This window comes from Chelonia mydas, chromosome 12 (genome assembly GCF_015237465.2).
Source record: "Chelonia mydas isolate rCheMyd1 chromosome 12, rCheMyd1.pri.v2, whole genome shotgun sequence".
Classification (NCBI taxonomy): domain Eukaryota; kingdom Metazoa; phylum Chordata; order Testudines; family Cheloniidae; genus Chelonia; species Chelonia mydas.
The window spans coordinates 8,932,105-8,951,984 of NC_051252.2; the positions used below are offsets into that span (position 1 = coordinate 8,932,105).

General features: G+C 43.9%; 2 protein-coding genes across 8 annotated transcripts in view; one reads left to right on the forward strand and one right to left on the reverse strand.

Annotated features, from left to right (window-relative positions):
• TRADD (TNFRSF1A associated via death domain) overlaps nt 1-2,943 on the reverse strand; it is a 22,754-nt gene extending 19,811 nt beyond the window's left edge. The window contains exon 1 of the mRNA XM_027829424.3: nt 2,807-2,943. The gene's annotated coding sequence lies outside the window, so the exon portion shown is untranslated. The remainder of the gene's footprint in view (nt 1-2,806) is intronic.
• Nucleotides 2,944-3,075: 132 nt separating this feature from the next.
• Nucleotides 3,076-19,709, forward strand: FBXL8 (F-box and leucine rich repeat protein 8). Of its 7 annotated transcripts, none has more exons than XM_043526514.1 (4): nt 6,232-6,314; nt 9,955-10,024; nt 13,969-14,199; nt 16,058-19,709. In XM_043526514.1, the coding sequence occupies exons 3-4, from the start codon at nt 14,036-14,038 to the stop codon at nt 17,031-17,033; spliced, it is 1,140 nt and encodes a 379-aa protein (XP_043382449.1). In that variant the 5' UTR covers nt 6,232-6,314; nt 9,955-10,024; nt 13,969-14,035; the 3' UTR covers nt 17,034-19,709. The 7 variants fall into 7 exon arrangements, with proteins under 7 accessions (XP_043382446.1, XP_043382449.1, XP_043382448.1 ...); XM_043526513.1 differs by having other exon boundaries at nt 6,242-6,314; nt 9,955-10,321; XM_043526511.1 differs by lacking the exons at nt 6,232-6,314; nt 9,955-10,024 and adding an exon at nt 3,076-3,324.
• The last annotated feature ends 171 nt before the right edge of the window (nt 19,710-19,880 follow it).

Consider the following 19,880-nt stretch of genomic DNA (forward strand, 5'->3'; position numbering starts at 1 on the left):
TTCTGTATGCTCCCAATTCTGGTTCAGGAACATGTCTGTCTCCTAGTGTCTAAGAGAGGGAGAGCAAAAGAGAGAGAGTTTCCTGGAAAACTAAGTATATGGGAGGGAAGAGAAAAGAAGAGTGTGATTTAAACTGCAGAGAAATAGGTCACCTTCCACATGCACACAAAAAAGAACTAAAAAAACCCCCAAATAAAAACAAGGTGCAGAAGGAGTGTGGTATCCTGCCTAGAGTTGAACAAGCAATAGATGTTTTGGTTCAGGGGCTGAACTGGCGGGGCGGGGGGAGAGAGAGTGAATGGTTCAATTTAAACTGAAAGTGAAGTTGTTTGGGGTTTCTTTCCAAATTGAAAAAAAAAAATCATTTTGAGTCTACTGATTTAGTTCAACCCAAAACAAAATCTGCTTGGTGTTTCTTTCTGGGTGTTTTTTACTTTTTGGTTTCGCTTTTAAAAATGAAACCATTTCAATGAAATACTGTTTAAAAACAAAAAGGCAAAACATCTGATTTGAAATGGTTGAAACCAGATCTGTTGACTTTTTTCTTTTTTTTTTTTTTAAATCATATATTTTTTCCAGCCAAAGCTCTCTGAGGAATTCAGCCGGAATTTGCGATTAGTTTTGGTGCCCTGAAAATTTTTCAGCAATTTTACAGTTAGTCAAAAGTATTCCCCCAGCTCTAATCCTGGCTCTCTCTGCTGTCATTGACAGAGCATGTACCCAGTTTTCTTTACGTTGCCTCTCAGCACAAGTCAGCTGGTGGGATTTTTAAACTTTCTCCTAGGCTGAAAGATTGGTTTGACATGCAAGTTCCACAGGGGCACCTGGGAATTACACTGTAGATGCCAAAAACAACTCTGAAGGTAAGCAGCACTTTGTCATCCCAGTGACCTTGCATCTTTTTCACGGAACACACTTCCATGACCAGAAGACTTACTAACAACAGTGGGTGGGATTCTCAGAAGCGTTCCGTGTTGGCCTACCTGTGCGCTCAGTAAAGTCATTTAGACTTCCGCCACTGAGCTCAAATAGAAGTCAAGCCAAAGCTGAGCACTTTGAAAATCCCCGCCCCCCCCGGTATGTACACCTGAACAATATGTAATTCATCATCTTTCCTGCCTCGTCTCTTACCTTTTGCATCTGTCACCTGTCAGTTCATACTTAGGAAAAAACTAACACAGGCTGTCATTTTTAGTTTAAATATCAAGTTAGTTACTGAATTGAAATGATGCTAGCACTGACTCGGTTCTTTGCTTTGGTCAGTTTCAATAGAGACCCATTCCAGTTATTGTAACACAAGAAATTTGACCTGATTTTTGTCACACTGTGTTTCAGGATAGTAAATTAGGTATCAAACTATCTTATTTGTCTTTATTATTATTTTACATATTGGTTGTACTATTGTAGCATCTAGGAGCCTTAGTCCTGGACCAGGACCCCACTGGGCTACATGCTGTACAAACAGAGCAAAAAGATGGTCCCTGATTAAAATGCAAACAGAATCATCATAGTTCTCCCTTTGATCCTATAGAGAGGCCATTCACTTGGAGCAATAGTCCTGCTATGCAACATAATATTCCCTGTAGCAGAATGCTCTATTAATAGCTTTTGCATAATGTAATAATCCTAACTTTCCATAATCCCAGCAAATGGCATAGTATCCCAACAGCAGGTATGAACAGTGAGTGGTATTTCATTTTCTAGGAGTTGGTCCAAGCAAAATATTTTTAATCCTGTCCTGTTAATACACAGATTCAGGAAGGGAAAAGTAGCCATAGTAACAACTCTAGCAAACCCATTAGGATCAGCAATACAGCGCAGAATGGCTTATTAAAATCAGTGGGATTTGGTTTACTAATATGTGAAAAAATATAGTGTGAAAATAGGGCAGAGACTTCCTTCAGTAACACATGTTGACTTTAAAAAATCTCTCTGAATTCAGTGGCCCATGTGAAATGAGTTTTGGGAGTCTCATCTTAGTTCCTAGTAAACAAATGCCTCTCAGAAAGCCACCCCACAGCTAGCACTGCTGGCCTGCCAGCAGGAAGCAAAGAACTGATTCATGGAGACTGAGCCCCACCTCTTGCTACATACAGCTGGTCTGGGGCTGCTTGGAGAAGTTTGCACTGGATTTGCTCATTCAATGCCAGTTCTGTGGAATGGACAAGATCTGGGGCTGTTAATTTGGCCCATTTTCACCAGCATTGTTTTTCCTTGACTGAAAAGGTCCGTTGGGTCAATATCACACATGTGCAATAACTACCTATCATGCTTTAAAATCTCTGGGCCAAATTCTCTGTAAATGCGTGCCACTCAATTGACTTCAACAGCATTTCACCCACTTACACCAGCAGCTAATTTGGCCCTATATTTTATAAACAATAGACACAGCACCAGAAAGACTCAAGCCCCGGTGTCAGACCGATAGATCTCAAAATATTTGTTCCAAAAGATGAAACTCTCTTTTTTTCCCCAAGGCCAGAAAGTTAGCCTAGGGGTGGGTGACCCTGGAAATCTGCTTGTTTCAATTTGGTTTTGGTTTTATTTCTTGATTTATGATTTCATAGGGGGAAAATCAAGCTAATTTTAAATTAAACCAGTTTGTAAAAACAAATTCCCCATTTGGTTTGGGTCTCATGTGGCAAGTTTCACGCTGATGGAGTTTGGGGCAAAGCTCTCTGAAGCCAGAACTTTCTTGGCAGCCGATTTTTTCTTTGCAGCAAGCACAGCTGATTGATCACAGCAAAACCACATTAAATGTCACGCCCACCAAAAAACCACCCTCCCAGAACTCATAGTGATTTACCTTGTCCAGACACCCCTTCTCACGCTTTCAGATGCCCTTCACTTCCGCCTCTGTTCAGAGCAGCAGGGAAAGAGTCACTAAAAATTCCTCCTGGTCATGTGGCTTTACTGAGAGGCAGCTGAAGGCGAGAAACCAGCCCCCCAGTTTAGCACTGCTGTAATCCTAATACCAGGAGCAAGGAGTTTAAGACAGAAAGGGTAAAATCTGGCATGATGGTAAATCACTGAGGCTCAGATCAAACTTATGTCTGAGAAAGTACATTTCCCTGTGTGTTGGGGTTGTACCTCCCCTTCAGGTTTAGGAATCAATGTTATTGGCCAGAGCACTTGCCAGTCCTATGTGCCTGGGTTAGCAGCAGAAAGCTGTAACTGAGTGCTAAAGAAGGAATTGTGTGCTCTCATCAGATGACTGGGTGAACCAATCAAGTGGGTTTAGGGTTGTCTGTTTCAGGAGATCTCTTTGCTCTGACGTGAAATGGCTTTCCATGCCTCACAGTGAATGCAGATCTGTGCACCAAGGTTTATGTTCCTCATAAAAATATAACATACAAGTCACACAAGGTAGCTGTAGAAAAGCGCATCCTCTAGTCCTGGTCTTGGGCCCAATCATGCCCTCTTTGAAAAGCCACAAAAAATTACCAGGATTGTGAGAAATGCAAGCCTATTTGGGGGAAAGAAATTCCAGCTTTTGAAGTTGTTTTCATTTCAAAAGGTTTGACGCTGACCCCTTAATTTTGTTTTAATTTTTCATAAGTTTTTTTTTTAAATCCTCCCCCAAATTTTGTATTAAACTGGTTATTGACATTTTTCATTTGCTCAGAACTTGGTTTTTGGTCAATTGAAGATTTTGCTGTTTTGGGGAAAATATTGAAAAAAGCACACACCTATGTTTAATGACATTGTTCACTAAAAAGTGGTTTGTCAACAAAAAAATTAATTTAACAAAAAAGCAGACTTGCTCTATTTCTTTGGGTGGGTGTGACGTTATTTAATTAAAATATGACCATGCAAATCATTGTTGCTACTACCAGTTATATAGTTGCAACAAATCTTATACAAAGTGTGATGCATGGCCAGAAAGGGTTAAGCATCCTGCAGGATAAATGACCCAGATTCAATCTTTAAAAACATGTTATAAAAGTATATAAATGGTAGTTAGGGCCATTCCATGCTAGATAGACTAGAACTTTGAAATGCAAACTTGTATTAGAGGTGATACCAATTTTATGTGTTTACTTATATCAGGTAAACAGACAGATTCAGAGATCAAAAAGGAATATTATCATTTAGATGAATCTTGGGTGAAATAATGTCATTGTCTATCTGTCTCTTTAAAGTTTGTGATAGACTGCCTAATGGATAAATTTCCGTATGTTAATCTGTGCAGCTAATTACCAGGGATGCTTAGGAAATAGGTCTACTTCAAAATCTCCATAATTGCCTATTGTTCACCTGAGGACTTCGAGCTGTCAAAGAAGACCTGAAACTGTGTAAGAACGTCTAGGGTCCTGATCCTTTTTATCTCAGATCTGCTTGATGCTTCATGCAGGGGAAACTTAAGCCCAAGACTGAGATCTCTAGTCCTAATCTGGAATCACCCTGACTATGAACATTGAACTATAAACTATGGACTATTTCTGAAAGAACTCTTTGCAACTACAAAGCTCACCATCTCTTCAATGAATCTAATCTCAAGAACTGTACTCATGTTTGTACGTATATGGATCTTTTAACCAATACTCTCTCTCTTTTCTTTTTTAATACATTTTAGTTTAGTTCATGAGAATTGGCTGTAAGCATGTCTTTGGGTAAGATCTGGAGTATTTATTAACCTGAGAGGTAAAGTGTCCGATCCTTTGGGATTGGTAGAACTTTTTTATATGATGAATAAGATTTTCAGTAATTCTCATCATATTTGACTTGGGTGTCTGGGTGGAGGCCTTACGACTGGGTTACTTTAAGGGAGCTGTGTTGTTGGCTTCTGGGTAACCAGTGAAGTATTATAGAAGCTGTTTTGTGCTGGCTTGGTAAATGGAAGTATTGGAATATCCACCAGCTTTGGGGATTGTCTTCCCCATTCTTTGCAGTTCACCCTAATTGAGTGACCTCAGTTGGCTCCCCTGGGACTCTGGTCACAGTGGGATCGGAGTGCACATGGGATTCAGGAGAGAATCCTGTAATCTCTCTCTCTGCATACAGTTGTTTTAAGTAGTCCCCTCTTTCTTCTCCCCCCACGCACACACATTGGAGCACTAAGGAACGAGGCAGCAGAAGATGGGTGTTGAGCACCTGATGGATCGTTCTCAAGGTCATGATAGAGGAGCTTCGTTGGCCTCTTCATTAGAAGGTAAGGCTGTAGGGTTGATGTAGTGCCAACACCATGATTCAAAAATCGAGAGTCCGGCCCCAAAAGATTGGGAGTGGCTTAAAAATCATGAGATTTTTTAAAAAAACACATGTTGAGTTATTTACTTGCTGGTTGTTGGGCTTTTCCCTAAAATCATGAGGGCAAGTAGCTTCCCCTTCTTTTGGCATGGAAGCTGAGATTCTGACATCGTCAGATAACCTCAGCAGCTAGGTCTTTGCTTTCAGAGCAGCACCAAATACCTCAAGACACAGGATAAAATCGTGAGTTGGCAGTGCTTGATTTAGAACGAAAGAGGTTGGGGTCTATGACAGGAGGGGGTGGGTTAGGTTCTGTGGCCGACAACGTGCAGGAGGTCAGACCTTGTGATCATGATGATCCCTTCTGGCCTTAAGTCTATGAGCCTCTATGAGAACTCCAGCCTGAGACAAGGAGAGGATACGAGAGGGTAGTTTGCTAAGGAGGGGCTAAATTCTTTTTGCCTTACTAGGCTCTGAATCCTGTAAGGCATGGAGCGCCTCTTGCAAAGTGCCTCCTATTGCCTGGTGGCCTGAATAGGAGCAGAGCGGGCTCAGTACCTTGCAAGACCCGGCCCCCGACAAGTCCAGCCTTCGGGCAGCAGTTTCTGGCCAGTGGGTTGGCTTTTGCAGAGAACTCGCTCCTGTACGAATAAGACTGTTAGTACAGACTGAAAAGATATAAGGGAACTTGGCAGGCAAGATACTGATCACACAGTGACTGAAGCAGGAAGTTCCATTTGAATACTTTCCCTTGACCTAGATATCATTTAAATAATGACTGCCCAAGACATCAGATGTCTAGCAAGGATTCAGTATCTGTGAAATATCTGCTAACGGAGATGAAGATAGACTTCCCTTAACGCAGGAAGTCAGAGAAATTAATCTGGTGGAGGTCAGGGATCTCATCTTTTCTTTCTGAAAGAAGCGGGCGGCTTGGCAGATCTGTGCATACCAGGAGCGCAGCGAAAGAGTCAGCCCAGAGACACAGCCACAGGAAAAGAGCTGTGAGACTCGGCAATCCACCTATAAAACCAGTTGCCAGTGGAGGGGAGCAAAGGACCAGGGAACATTTTGGACCATCCCAAGTGACTGGAAAGCCCTGTAGTGCAAAGCCTGAGGAGCTGGTAAGAATGCACTGCTTGGGCTCCTTTTGAAGGATAAAGGATGGATAAGCTAGCAGCTGTTTAAATTTGTCTGTGTAACTGACAAGGAGAAAAGCTCATGCCTGTTTACTATGGCTTTTATCTCAGGTATTTATCCCTCCCCCCCCGCCCCTTTAGTGAGCACCTCACAACACCCCGTGAGGTTGGGAAGTACTGTTATCCCCATTGTACAGATGGGGAACTGAGACACAGAGAGACTTGCGTGTACATCCAAACTGCAGTCACAGCGTGTGAATGCAGCTCGAGCTGACGTACCGGAGCTCGCTTTAATCTCGTTAGTGCGAGCTTCAGCGCAAGCTGTTCAAACTCACTCGGATCCCTCCATGATACTCACAGGGCCAGCCCCGCTGCCGCGTCTGGTGCCTGAGCTAGCTAGATTAAAGCTCAGCTATGCCGTTTAGCTCCGATATGCTCAGCGACTGCCGTCTAGGCCTACCCTAGGCTGCACTGCAGGTTAAGATGTAACTGTAGCACAGGGGGGCGTACTTTAGTCTAGTGAGTGTAGATAATAACAGCAGTGAAGACATGGCAGCACAGATCCTGACATGGGCCAGGAGCCCCAGTCTTCCGCGCAGGTAGCTTGCGCTGAAACCCCTGGTGCCATATCTTCTCTGCTATTTTCCCCCTCATTAGCTAGATTGGGAGTATGTGCTACAATCACACCTGAAATTGAAGTGTAGACATACCCAAGTGATTCACTTAACGTCACATAGGAGGTTCGTGGCAAAGCCAGGAACCAAAGTTGGGTCTCCAGTGTTCCTTGCTCTGCCACAGACCTCCCGAATCACTCACGGTACATCTACGCTTCAATTTAAAGTGTGATTGTAGCACCCTAATCACAGAACAATCTAACCTCTTCCTAACTGGAGTGCTTTGCCAGGTGCATGATATATTAATATGTTCGTATTTCTCCTATAGAAATGTGCAGCATTTATTTTAAAAGCAGTGCGCAAATTACTTACAAGCTGTCTTGAGGCTAAGTGCCTAGGAAAAGGGTTTAACCGTATGTTGATCATCAGCATGTTTTTCAAGTTACCGTTGTAGGAGACATTTGGTACTGTTGCTATACTGATCTGAGTTGCTCTGGAACATACAACATTCAGGTGGCCTCCCAGCATTTATTCATGTTGCTGAAGTGATGGCTGAATGGTTGAACTGTAGAAGTCATGTTTGCTTGTATGCAGAGCTGGTCAGAAAATGTGGGGCAGGTTCCACTGAAAATCTTGACTTTTTGGCAAAAAAAGTAAAAAAAAAAAAAAACACAAAAAAACCCCCTGAAATATTTCAGTCAAAAATTGAAACGTTTTTGTTCATGGTCTTGAGAAAAAAATCAATTTCCTCCACAAAGCACTTTCACCAAAAATCTACTTTAATCAAAATCCCAATTTTCCATCAATAAAAACAGTTTTGATGGAGAAATTTTGACCAGCCCTACTTTAGGTATTCGTTAAACTTCTTGGGAAGAGACGAACGTCAGCATTGCTTAAGATGAAGTGGCCAGAAATGGAGGAGGAGAAGATCTCTTAAAATGCACCGTTGGAAGTAAAATGCAGAGAATTCACATAGAATTTGGAGGAATCTTTTGGCTTCCAAGCCTGGAGTGCCCTACTAATAATAGCTATTGACTGGCAGTGAAATAAGATCCCGATCTTGGGTACAAAGCGGTACAAACACAGAGCAACATTATCTGTTGAACTCGTCAGTACCAAGATTGCCACCAGTCTGTGCTGCAGTGAAGTTCTTTCATATAACCTGTCACAAAGCATCCCTAATGAAACATACCTTCAAATAAACAACAAAAGAACTAACAGATTTCTCTGCTAAGGAAAAGGAGCCTGTAGGGAATAGCCTGCCAGGCAAAAATTCTGCAAGGGAAAACTTCCTGAGCTCCTGCAAGCAGAGTCCAAACACCCCACAGGTGAGCTAAGCCCTCCTATTAATCTACCCCAATTAAGCCCAAGAGGGAACCTTGTAAAAGTGAGCCCAGGTACACTCTGACCTTCTCTGGCTCATAGCTGGCTCCTCTGCTGCTGTCTGATATGATGTAGCAGTCTGGTCTGATCTTTGGTTCACGTCTATCTTTTTAAAACCTAACCGTACTTGAAGGATAGGTGGCAACTACATTATTTAGCCTCCGATCATAGAAACATGGTGCAAGTTCTTGTCTCAGAACTTTCTGCCCATATGGTAGGTTGGCCTGGCAGCAGCAGCTGCCTTGGTTTGGAGATTAAGACTAACCATAATCACCAGGTTTTTGAAAGGGTTAAGCCCATGGTGTGGGACGTTGTGCTAATATAAGGTGAGCGGATTCCTAGTACGCCTGTACTCCTTCACTGGATTTCTTGAGACCCGCCTTCCATAGAGTAACCCCATCCCAGGAAGCATACTCCCTCTTGGCACACACAGAGGGAATCTGGAGACACTGAATAGTAGATCCTTGCAGTTCTACAACAGCAGCCATCTGAGTTGCTCAAAACACTTTACAATGTAAAGCCCTGATCCTGCAAGCTACACATGAGCACTGAGCTTCGTGTGAGGGGTGGGTAAGTATTATCATCCCTATTTCACAGATGGGGGCACTAAGGCACAGCCTTGGTAGGGCCCCAGCTTTCAAAAGTGGCCACCTTTTCTGGGTGCCTCAAGTTTGGATGCCCCAGTTTTAGAAATCTTGGACCTGATTTTTCAAATGCTGAGCATCCTATCCACCAACTGGAATTGTGGGTGCTTAGCATTTCTGAAGATCAGGTCCCTAGGCATTGAAGCTCTGAAAATATGGGTCTAAATGATTTAACAACAGTCAAACAGTGAGTGAGTGTGTGTCACAGCTGGACAGAGAACCCAGACGTTCTGTGCTTTATGCATAAGAAACTAAGACAGCTGGTGACAGGTTTCAGAGTTGTAGCTGTCTTAGTCTATATCAGCAAAAACAAGGAGGAGGCCTTGTGGCACCTTAGAGACTAACAAATTTACCTGGGCATAAGCTTTCGTGGGCTAAGACCCACTCCATGCATCTGATGAAGTCCGTCTTAGCCCATGAAAGCTTACACCCAAATAAATTTGTTAGTCTCCGAGGTGCCACAAGGCCTCCTCCTTGTTGTTTTTGCTCAGACAGTTGGGTTCATGAATGAGCGCAGACTCGACTAGCCTATTATTTCCACCTGATAACTAAGGGTGAATTTTCAACAGGAGTATTGGCAACACATGTCAAACAGCAGATCTCTCGGAAGAGAAAGTTGATGAGCAGGTAAAGTTCTGTGTTTAAAGACAAGAAAAAAGGAGAGAAAAGAAGACAATAGTTACTGTCTGAGTCTTTAATTAGTTGATCCATAGCTTGCCACTTCCTTTTCAGAACTAGTTATGATTTGTCTTTTTCTAGTACCTTCCGCCTGATGATCTCAAAGGGCTTACCAGACACTCATTCTTACATGGCAGCCCTGTGAAGGCAGCACTGCAGCATCACCCCAGGTCTAAAAACTGCTTGTGCACGGCGGTGTGAGTTCAGAGAGTCAGGGGTTAAGAGGACCAGGCCGCTCCCTGAAAAAGGAAGCCGAGGTAGCAGAGCGGCAGAGGACTGATTTGGCGAATGACTGCTGTTTTTCAGAGGGGGAAACTGAGGCACGCAGCAGCGGCGACGACGTCACGTGTTCCAGGTGATGCGCGAGACCCGGCGGGTGAGAGAACAGCGTCGGCTGGCCCAGCTTCTGCGGCCGGGAGGAAAGGAGGACGAAGCCATGGACTTCCTCTCCGAGGCCTCCCTTTCCCTTCGTGCGGCTACGGACTCACACGGCCGCTCCTCTGAGCGGGGGGCGAGCCCGGGGCGGGGAAGGGCCCGGCGGAGGCCAGACGGGAGCGCCCCTGCCGACGTGGGCAGCCCTCGCTCCGCCCCGGAGCCCGCGGGGGCAGCGCCGGCGGCAGATCGGAGCGGGCCCGGGCCCGGGCGGCGGGGAAGCGCAGCGGCCCTCGGACGGGTAGGCGGGGCGCCTCCTTCCCCGTCGCTGCGCGGCGGAGGGACCCCAGCCGGGACGCACCTTTGCAGCGCGGGGGAGAGTGTCGCAACGCAACGCCCCGGGGGAAGATGCATTGACCCCCCTGCATTGGGCTACATGCAGCTCGGGGGGGACGCTGCTGTTCCGGCTGAGCGAGCGGGCCGCCCCCGCGCCGCAAGCTGCCGCCGGTTCTGCCCGCTCAGCCGCGGGCTGGCGCTGCCCGGCAGCCGCTGCTTTTCCCGGGCGCGCTGGGCTGCAGCGAGCGGCCCCTGGGACGGGCCAGGCGCTTTTGCTTCTCTTACGCCCACCCCCGTGGTGCGAGCCGGGCGGCGGCGGCGGCGGCGGGGGGGAGCCCAGCAGCGGCAGCTGTCAGTGCTGACCCGCACGGGGCCGGCCTTGGCTCCTCTCCTCAGTCCCGGGGGGGTGAGGAGCCACCGCCTCGGGGGCGGGCGGGCGAGAGGCTCTCGGGAGCCAGGGCACGTCACCCGGGCTGAGCCTTCCTGCGAGCAGACCGTTAACCCGTGAGAGTCTGCAGGACAGGAACAAATAGGCGGGATTGCCAGTCCCAAGAGTTCAGAAGTCCTGCCTGGGCCCCCTCCCCAAAACAATGAGATTATGGGAGAGTAATGAGGGGTCTCAGGGTAGCAGCCGCGTTAGTCTGTATCCGCAAAAAGAACAGGAGGATTCCTGGCACCTTAGAGACTAACAGATTTATTTGAGCGTAAGCTTTCGTGAGCCACAGCCCACTTCATCGGATGCATCGGACCGCGCCGCGGGGAAGAACAGCTGCACTCGGACGGGAAGGCGGGGCTCCTTCCCCTCCCTGCCCAGCGGAGGGACTCCAGCCAGGATGTCCCTTTGCAGCGGGGGGAGTTTAGCAACTCAACGCCCTTATGGGAAGATGCATTGACCCCCCTAGCTCACGAAAGCTTATGCTCTGATAAATTTGTTTGTCTCTAAGGTGCCACGAGTACTCCTTTTTATAAAAATAATATATTTGAGGTGGTTTTTTTTTCCTCTTTGCCTTCTGGTTTCTGAGTCTCTAGGGGGCACCTAGATCAGGCTTTCAAGCTTTTCTGTGACGTCATGGGGGCTAGACTTTTTTTTTTTTTTAATGAAAACTGGGATGTTCACATGACTCCAGGAACTGGGGCTTTAAGAAAACCACCACTCGTGATAAAATCACAACGGTTGTGTATAGGGGAGGAGTGATGGTGAGTAGTTTAGTACTTAGGCAAGTGCTGAAATGATGAGAAAATTTATGAAATCTGAGATAAAAGTAGGAGAGCTGTGGGTGAGCTATAGCAGGCACTGTCAGGGGTAATAAAGAAGAAATATGCAGGAAACAGGGACAGCAAGAAGGCATCTCCCAGGCAGGAAGCAGGCGCGCATTGCTGGGCAGTCAGTAATGGGGTGAGAGGCAGGGCATAAGCAGATGGGATATCTGACAAGAGAGTATGTCTGCTGCTGTATTGCCACCCTCAAGTATTCAAAAATCATGAGTGGCTTAAAAATGAATATATATTTTGGGATCTTTCTCTGGCTTCTGGTTTTTGAACTTTTAAGACTAGAAATTTCCCTTTTTGTTCACATGAAAGCTGAATTTCTCACAAAATAATAACATGACTCCAGGAGCTGGAGCATCAAGAAAAGAACCAAATATCACAAGACTCCCGATAAAATCATGAGACTTGGCAGTTCTGCTGCTGTAATCTCTATAGGAAATAACCTGCAGATTTTAAAGACTTTAGCCTCTCATTCTAAAGTCCACCACTTTGTTGTTGAGAAAGTTGAAAAGAGTCAAATAAAATCACCAGCTGTAAGTTTTTATTTGACTATCAGTACAGTGGCTGGATACAGAGCATACTCCAAGCAGAACTGAGAAGTAATTTTGCAGAGATGTACGTGTGGTTTTGTGCTTTACATTTCAGTACACTTCCCATGTATTCATTCTCTTGCATCATAATTTACATGGAAGCATAATTAAATGAAAAGTTCCTGTGTCAGTATGCAACACACGTACATGAATGTATGGTTCGTGTGATCATCACAATAAAATCCTTATACCAATCTGCCGTCTCTTATATTAGCAACTGCAGCTAATTGCTGTGGTTAAAATAACAAATTAGTTTTCATTATAACTCCTTGTTTTGCCATATACTGGATAATTCAACTTTTGGGTTAAATTTTTCATGCTTGGCTTCTGTCCCCAAAACGAGGGTTTCCCTCCCCCCCCCCCGAGTTTGAGGTAAATCCCTCCATCTGTTTGAATATCAGTATAGAAAATTGGTATTTTAAAATAATGCATTATATAAAGTTTATCGTGTTTAGAGCTGGTAATGAGGAAAAGAATCACATTTTTTTAAATGGTTTTACTTTTTTTCCAGAATTTTGAAATTTGGAATTCACAAAAAATTTCAACCAGCTTCTATGTTGGGTCAAAAAATGGAGTGGGTGGGGAAGGAAATTGGCCAAAGTTTGTCTAAACTTCCTTTTTTGTGTTTAAGAACGAAAGATCGGCCATATTGGGTCAGACGAATGGCCCAGCTAGCCCAGTATCCTGTCTTCCAATAGTGGCCAGTGCCAGATGCTTCGTAGGGAATGAACAGAACAGGGCAATTCATCCAGTGATCCCTCCCCTGTCATCCAGGCTGGAAGTCAGAGGCTTCACCCAGATCATGGGTTTGCATCCCTGACTATCTTAGCTAATAGCCATTGATGGACCAATCCTCCATGAACGTATCTAATTGTTTTTGGAACCTAGATATACTTTTGGCCTTTACAGCATCCCCAGGCTGTGTGTTGTGTGAAGAAGTACTTCCTTTTGTTTCTTTTAAATCTGCTGCCTATTAATTGGGTGACCCCTAGGTCTTCTGTTATGTGAAGAGGTACATAAAACTATTTCTCTGCACCGTTCCTGATTTTTAGACCTCTCTCATGTCTCCCTTTAGTCGTCTCTTTTCCAAGCTGAACAGCCCCAGGTCTCTTTAATCACTCCTCATCTGGAAGCCATTCCATCCCCCTCATCATTTTTGTTGCCTTTCTCTGTACCTTTTCCAATTCCAGTATATCTTTTCTGAGATGGGATGAGCAGAACTGCAAGCAGTGTTCAAGGTGTGGGAGTACCCTGGATTTATATAGTGGCATTACGATATTTTCTGTCTTATCTATCTCTTTCCTAATGGTTCTTAACATTCTGTTAGATTTTTTGACTGCTGCTGCACATTGAGTGGACGTTTTCAGAGAACTATCCACAATGTCTCCCAAAATCTCTTTCTTGAGTGGTAACAGCTAATTTAGAATCCATCATTTTGTATGTATAGTTGTGATTATGTTTTCCAACGTGCATTGCTTTCCATTTATCAGCACTGAATTTCATCTGCTATTTTGTTTCCCAGTCACCCAGTTTTGTGAGATCCCTTTGTAACTCTTCACAGTCTACTTTGGACTTAACTATCTTGAGTAATTTTGTATCCTCTGCAAACTTTGTTTTTGTTTTGTTTTTGTTTTGTTTTACAAATGTCAAAATTATGGTGAAATTTTCAAAATGTAAGAAAAAATTCTGACCTGCTGTAATAGTATTATATCAAACTAGGGTTGGGTTGATGTGTTTCCTTTTTCTGCAACAGGGAGTCTAGGGAATTATTTGAAGTCTGGAAGGTGGGTCTCGGTGCGGCAGCCCGTTGGGTCAGAAAGATGCCTGCTCCAACATCAGAATTTTGGAACTACGTCCCGGAAGAAATCCTCGTCCGTATATTTTACTACCTGTCTCTCCGAGATAGATACACAGCCTTCCAAGTGTGCAAACATTGGGCCGCAGCTGTTTCCACTAGCTCCGTGTGGCATTTCACAGAGATCAGGTGAGAGGAGGTAGTTTCTACTGTTTGTAGGTGTCTGTGCAGTCACGCATGCAGCATCTCATATAAATCTCACAGTACAACCTATTTATCTTAAAGTAGTGTTCTTCATTCAAAAATCGCATTGCTGATTACAGCCTAGAGGTGTGAGTATTTATCAACCATTGGAACAACTTACCAAGGGTGGTGGTGGATTCTCCAGCGCTAGCAATTTTAAAATCAAGATTGGATGTTTTTCTAAAAGATCTACTCTAGTTCAATTCGGAATTAATACAGGGAAGTCTGATGGCCTGTGTTATACAGGTCAGACTAGATCAGTGGTTCTCAACCTGGGGTACATGTGGCAAGCAAAGGTCTTCCAAGGGGTGCATCAACTCATCTAGATATTTGCCTAGTTTTACAACAGGCTACATAAAAAGCATTAGCAAAGTCGGTACAAACTAAAATTTCATACAGACAATGACTTGGTACTGGAACTAGTGGTACTGGGGGTGCTCTCGCACTCCCTCACTTGAAGTAGTTTCCATTGTATACTGGGTTTACAGTTTGGTTTAATGGCTCTCAGCATCTCTACTGTACAAATTGTTCCAGCCCCCCTGCTTGTTTATACTGCTCTATATACTGCATGTTGAAATGTAAGTACAATATTTATATTCCAATTGATTTATAATTATATGGTAAAAAATGAGAGAGTCAGCAGTTTTTCAGTAAGTGTGCCTGTGACACTTGTATTTTTATGTCTGACTTTGTAAGCAAGTAGTTTTGAAGTGAGGTGTAACTTGGGGGTATGCAAGAGAAATCAGACTCCTGAAAGGGACACAGTAGTCTGGAAAGTTTGAGAGCCACTAGATTAGATGATCACAATGGTCCCTTCTGGCTTTATAATCTATGAAACTATGCAAGTTAACAGTACCTCCTACATGTAGCGGCTGTGTACGTGGTAGAGAAAATAGGGTTAGATTGTTGTTTTTTAAAGAAAGCATTAAGAATCATAAATCAAGGAAAGGGATAAGTCAGGACATTAGATGTGCTTTGAAAAGTGTCAAGGAGATACCATCATCCTTCTCATCACCTAGCTTTGATGAGCGCTTTTTGTCTGTGGATCTCATGGTGTTTACAAAGGTGGCCAGTGTCGTTATCCCCACTTTAAAGAGTGGGAAACACCAGCCCAGAAAGGGGAAGATTCTTGCCCTGGGCCACACAGCAGGAAGAGCTGGGAATAACCCCCAGGTCTCCTGAATTCCACTCCTATGCTCGTAACACTAGGCCACATTCAGGTGCAAAGAGAAAGCTTCAGCCAAGGTCACTGGAATGATTATCACGGTGCTGCTGAAGCTGGTGATCTGAGCTCTAGTGTATGAGATGGAGTGAAAAGGGAGTTTGGGACCGGGACTCACCTCAGTCTGTACATAGTGACCGAGCCCCGTAACTAACTGTATTGTTGTTGTTCTCTATTATTTGTATTACAATAGCACCTAGTGGACCAGCCAGAGATTGGGGCTCTGTTGTGCCATACACCGTGTAAACACATAGTGAGAGAGAGTCCGTCCTGAATATCTTATTATCTAAATAGACAAGACCGTTAAAGGTTGAGAGGAGAAACAGAGGCATAGAGCATGGAAGTCACTTGTCCAGCATCACACAGCAAGTCAGTGGCTGGCTTGGGAGTAAAACCCAGCTCTCCTGACTCCCAGCCTAGTGCCTGATCCTCTAAACCAAGTGAGAACAAATCTCTAAGGCAGTGGAGAAGATAAATAATAAGTAAATAATAATAAAGGACAGTGATCCAAAGTATAGACATTGTGCTCACTTCTTGCAGCTCCAGCAAAACAGCTAACTTGTGTTTATAATGCTCTTCCAGTTGTGATTCGGAGAACGAGGAGGGCATGCTGCAGAGTTTACACCAGTTCCTGAGCCAGATCAAACACCTGAGGATTGTGTTTGATCAGTCCAAGGAAATAAATCGGAAGAACGTCACCCACATTCTAGACATGTTGGCCAGGCAGAACTGCAAGCTGCAGAAGCTATGCATTGTGTGCAAAGGTGAGAACCCTTATTTCTACTCCGGCCAGGACATCCTGCAGAGCATACGAAATATATGCCAGAGAGAAAACCAAATAGACCTTCAGCATATTGATTTCCGGAGAATGCCGTTCACCCTGGATGATGGGCTTGTTGGACTCATAGCCGCCAGCAGCCCAAACCTGCACAGCTTGTTCATCAACAATCGCACTCTGGTTTGCAACGTGAAGCCAGAAACCATCCAAGAGGTTCTGACTGTATGTCCTAAGTTGTCTACCTTGGGAGTCTACTATGCCAGCCTGTCTAACGATGTGTTTGCGGAACTGATCAAGCCAGAGAGAGGGGCTTTCACACGCTTAGATATTTTTTGTGAGCGCTTGGACAAATATATTCCAGTCATCTCTGAAGAGCTTTGGGCTGCCGTGATCCAGAAGCATCCTCAACTTTGCGTAGACCTGGAGTTTGATCACACAGTCCCTGCCTGTAAGATACCACGAATCCTAAAGCCCAATATACCCGTGGGTACTTTACAACTGAATACTTTTACGTACATGGTGAACCAGGTTAGGTTTGTCACCAGCAGTTACAGTAGGACCTTAAACAGGCTGGTGCTCCACACGACCCCCTCGGACGATTTGAATTCCTCGCTAATAGACCTGGCGAGGAAGTGTGTCAATCTAACAGAGATTCATTGTTACTGTGTGGTTAGTCAGGAGGTGATAGATACCTTCCTCGTACACTGCCCCAGTCTGAAACGATACACTCTAAAGATTACCAAAGAACATCACCCCTGGAAACCGACAGTAGTTCAGTGATGTACCTGTTTGACTAGTAGCCAGTTTGGAAAAAACATGTGGATACAAAGATTCCAAGTGAATGGAGTTTGAAATTTTAGGGTAATGCCTCAAAAACCACATCCCATACTACGTCGTCGTCATGATCATCATCAGGAATCCCTCAAAGTCGAGGATGATTGTCTTTCCATGGATTGTCTATTTCAAATTATCTGTGGATCTGCTGATGGCTGATAAGGCCTATTCTGGTTTTGGTTTTATTTCTTGATTTATGATTTCATAGGGGGAAAATCAAGCTAATTTTAAATTAAACCAGTTTGTAAAAACAAATTCCCCATTTGGTTTGGGTCTCATGTGGCAGGTTTCACGCTGATGGAATTTGGGGCAAAGCTCTCTGAAGCCAGAACTTTCTTGGCAGCTGATTTTTTCTTTGCAGCAAGCACAGCTGATTGATCACAGCAAAACCACATTAAATGTCACGCCCACCAAAAAACCACTCTCCCAGAACTCATAGTAATTTACCTTGTCCAGACACCCCTTCTCACGCTTTCAGGTGCCCTTCACGTCCGCCTCTGTTCAGAGCAGCAGGGAAAGAGTCACTAAAAATTCCTCCTGGTCATGTGGCTTTACTGAGAGGCAGCTGAAGGCGAGAAACCAGCCCCCCAGTTTAGCACTGCTGTAATCCTAATACCAGGAGCAAGGAGTTTAAGACAGAAAGGGTAAAATCTGGCATGATGGTAAATCACTGAGGCTAGATCAAACTTATGTCTGAGAAAGTACATTTCCCTATGTGTTGGGGTTGTACCTCCCCTTCAGGTTTAGGAATCAATGTTATTGGCCAGAGCACTTGCCAGTCCTATGTGCCTGGGTTAGCAGCAGAAAGCTGTAACTGAGTGCTAAAGAAGGAATTGTGTGCTCTCATCAGATGACTCGGTGAACCAATCAAGTGGGTTTAGGGTTGTCTGTTTCAGGAGATCTCTTTGCTCTGACGTGAAATGGCTTTCCATGCCTCACAGTGAATGCAGAACTGTGCACCAAGGTTTATGTTCCTCATAAAAATATAACATACAAGTCACACAAGGTAGCTGTAAAAAAGCGCATCCTCTAGTCCTGGTCTTGGGCCCAATCATGCCGTCTTTGAAGAGCCACAAAAAATTACCAGGATTGTGAGAAATGCAAGCCTATTTGGGGGAAAGAAATTCCAGCTTTTGAAGTTGTTTTCGTTTCAAAAGGTTTGACGCTGATCCCTTAATTTTGTTTTAATTTTTCATGAGTGTTTTTTTTAAATCCTCCCCCAAATTTTGTATTAAACTGGTTATTGACATTTTTCATTTGCTCAAAACTTGGTTTTTGGTCAATTGAAGATTTTGTAATGCTGTTTCGGGGAAAATATTGAAAAAAGCGCACACATATGTTTAATGACATTGTTCACTAAAAAGTGGTTTGTGAACAAAAAAATTAATTTAACAAAAAAGCAGACTTGCTCTATTTCTTTGGGTGGGTGTGACATTATCTAATTAAAATATGACCATGCAAATCATTGTTGCTACTGCCACTGTTATATAGTTGCAACAAATCTTATACAAAGTGTGATGCATGGCCAGAAAGGGTTAAGCATCCTGCAGGATAAATGACCCAGATTCAATCTTTAAAAACATGTTATAAAAGTATATAAATGGTAGTTAGGCTAGAACTTTGAAATGCAAACTTGTATTAGAGGTGATACCAATTTTATGTGTTTACTTATATCATGTAAACAGACAGATTCGGAGATCAAAAAGGAATATTATCATTTAGATGAATCTTGGGTGAAATAATGTCATTGTCTATAAGTCTCTTTAAAGTTTGTGATAGACTGCCTAATGGATAAATTTCCGTATATTAATCTGTGCAGCTAATTACCAGGGATGCTTAGGAAATAGGTCTACTTCAAAATCTCCATAATTGCCTATTGTTCGCCTGAGGACTTCGAGCTGTCAAAGAAGACCTGAAACTGTGTAAGAACATCTAGGGTCCTGATCCTTTTTATCTTGGATCTGCTTCATGCAAGGGAAACTTAAACCCAAGATTGAGATCTCTAGTCCTAATCTGGAATCACCCTGACTATGAACATTGAACTATAAACTATGGACTATTTCTGAAAGAACTCTTTGCAACTACAAAGCTCACCATCTCTTCAATGAATCTAATCTCAAGAACTGTACTCATGTTTGTACGTATATGGATCTTTTAACCAATACTCTCTCTCTCTTTTCTTTTTTAATACATTTTAATACAATTTCCAGATGATGGTTTGAGAATCTCATGCAAAGACCTCAAAGGAAACCATTCCTGAGCTAGCTGTGCCTTCATTCCCCTGCTGGCGTCCCTTTGGAAAAGCACTAATGCTAATGACACTCATGTTCTCCTCACTCTCTTCACAAGGGAGCTTTCACCCTTCAGGGAGTGATAGTTACTTCTCACTTCAACAAAACGTCCCACAATCCCACTTCTATGTGAGCTGGTGTGTGTGTGTGTGTGTGTTTATCAGTCAAATGTGTCAGAGATCCCTGGTGCATAGTAGAGAGAGATTTTTAAAGCTTGATTTGGTTTGAAATGATCCTGGGCTCTGATTACATTGTCATCAAGTGCCCAGGAAACAACATGTAGTGGACTGTGTTAACACAACAAATAAAGGGTGAGACTGTGATGCTTTTACTTACCCGCGTGAGCAACAAGTCATGTCCCATGGAAGCCAATGAGAGTACTCGCGTGAGTAAGTGCTCACCAACATGAATAAGGGCTTCAGAGTCTGGGCCAAATGAATCCAGCTGCTCATAACTAGCAGTGGGTGAAACACCTGGAATAATAATAAAGCAGATTGTGGCA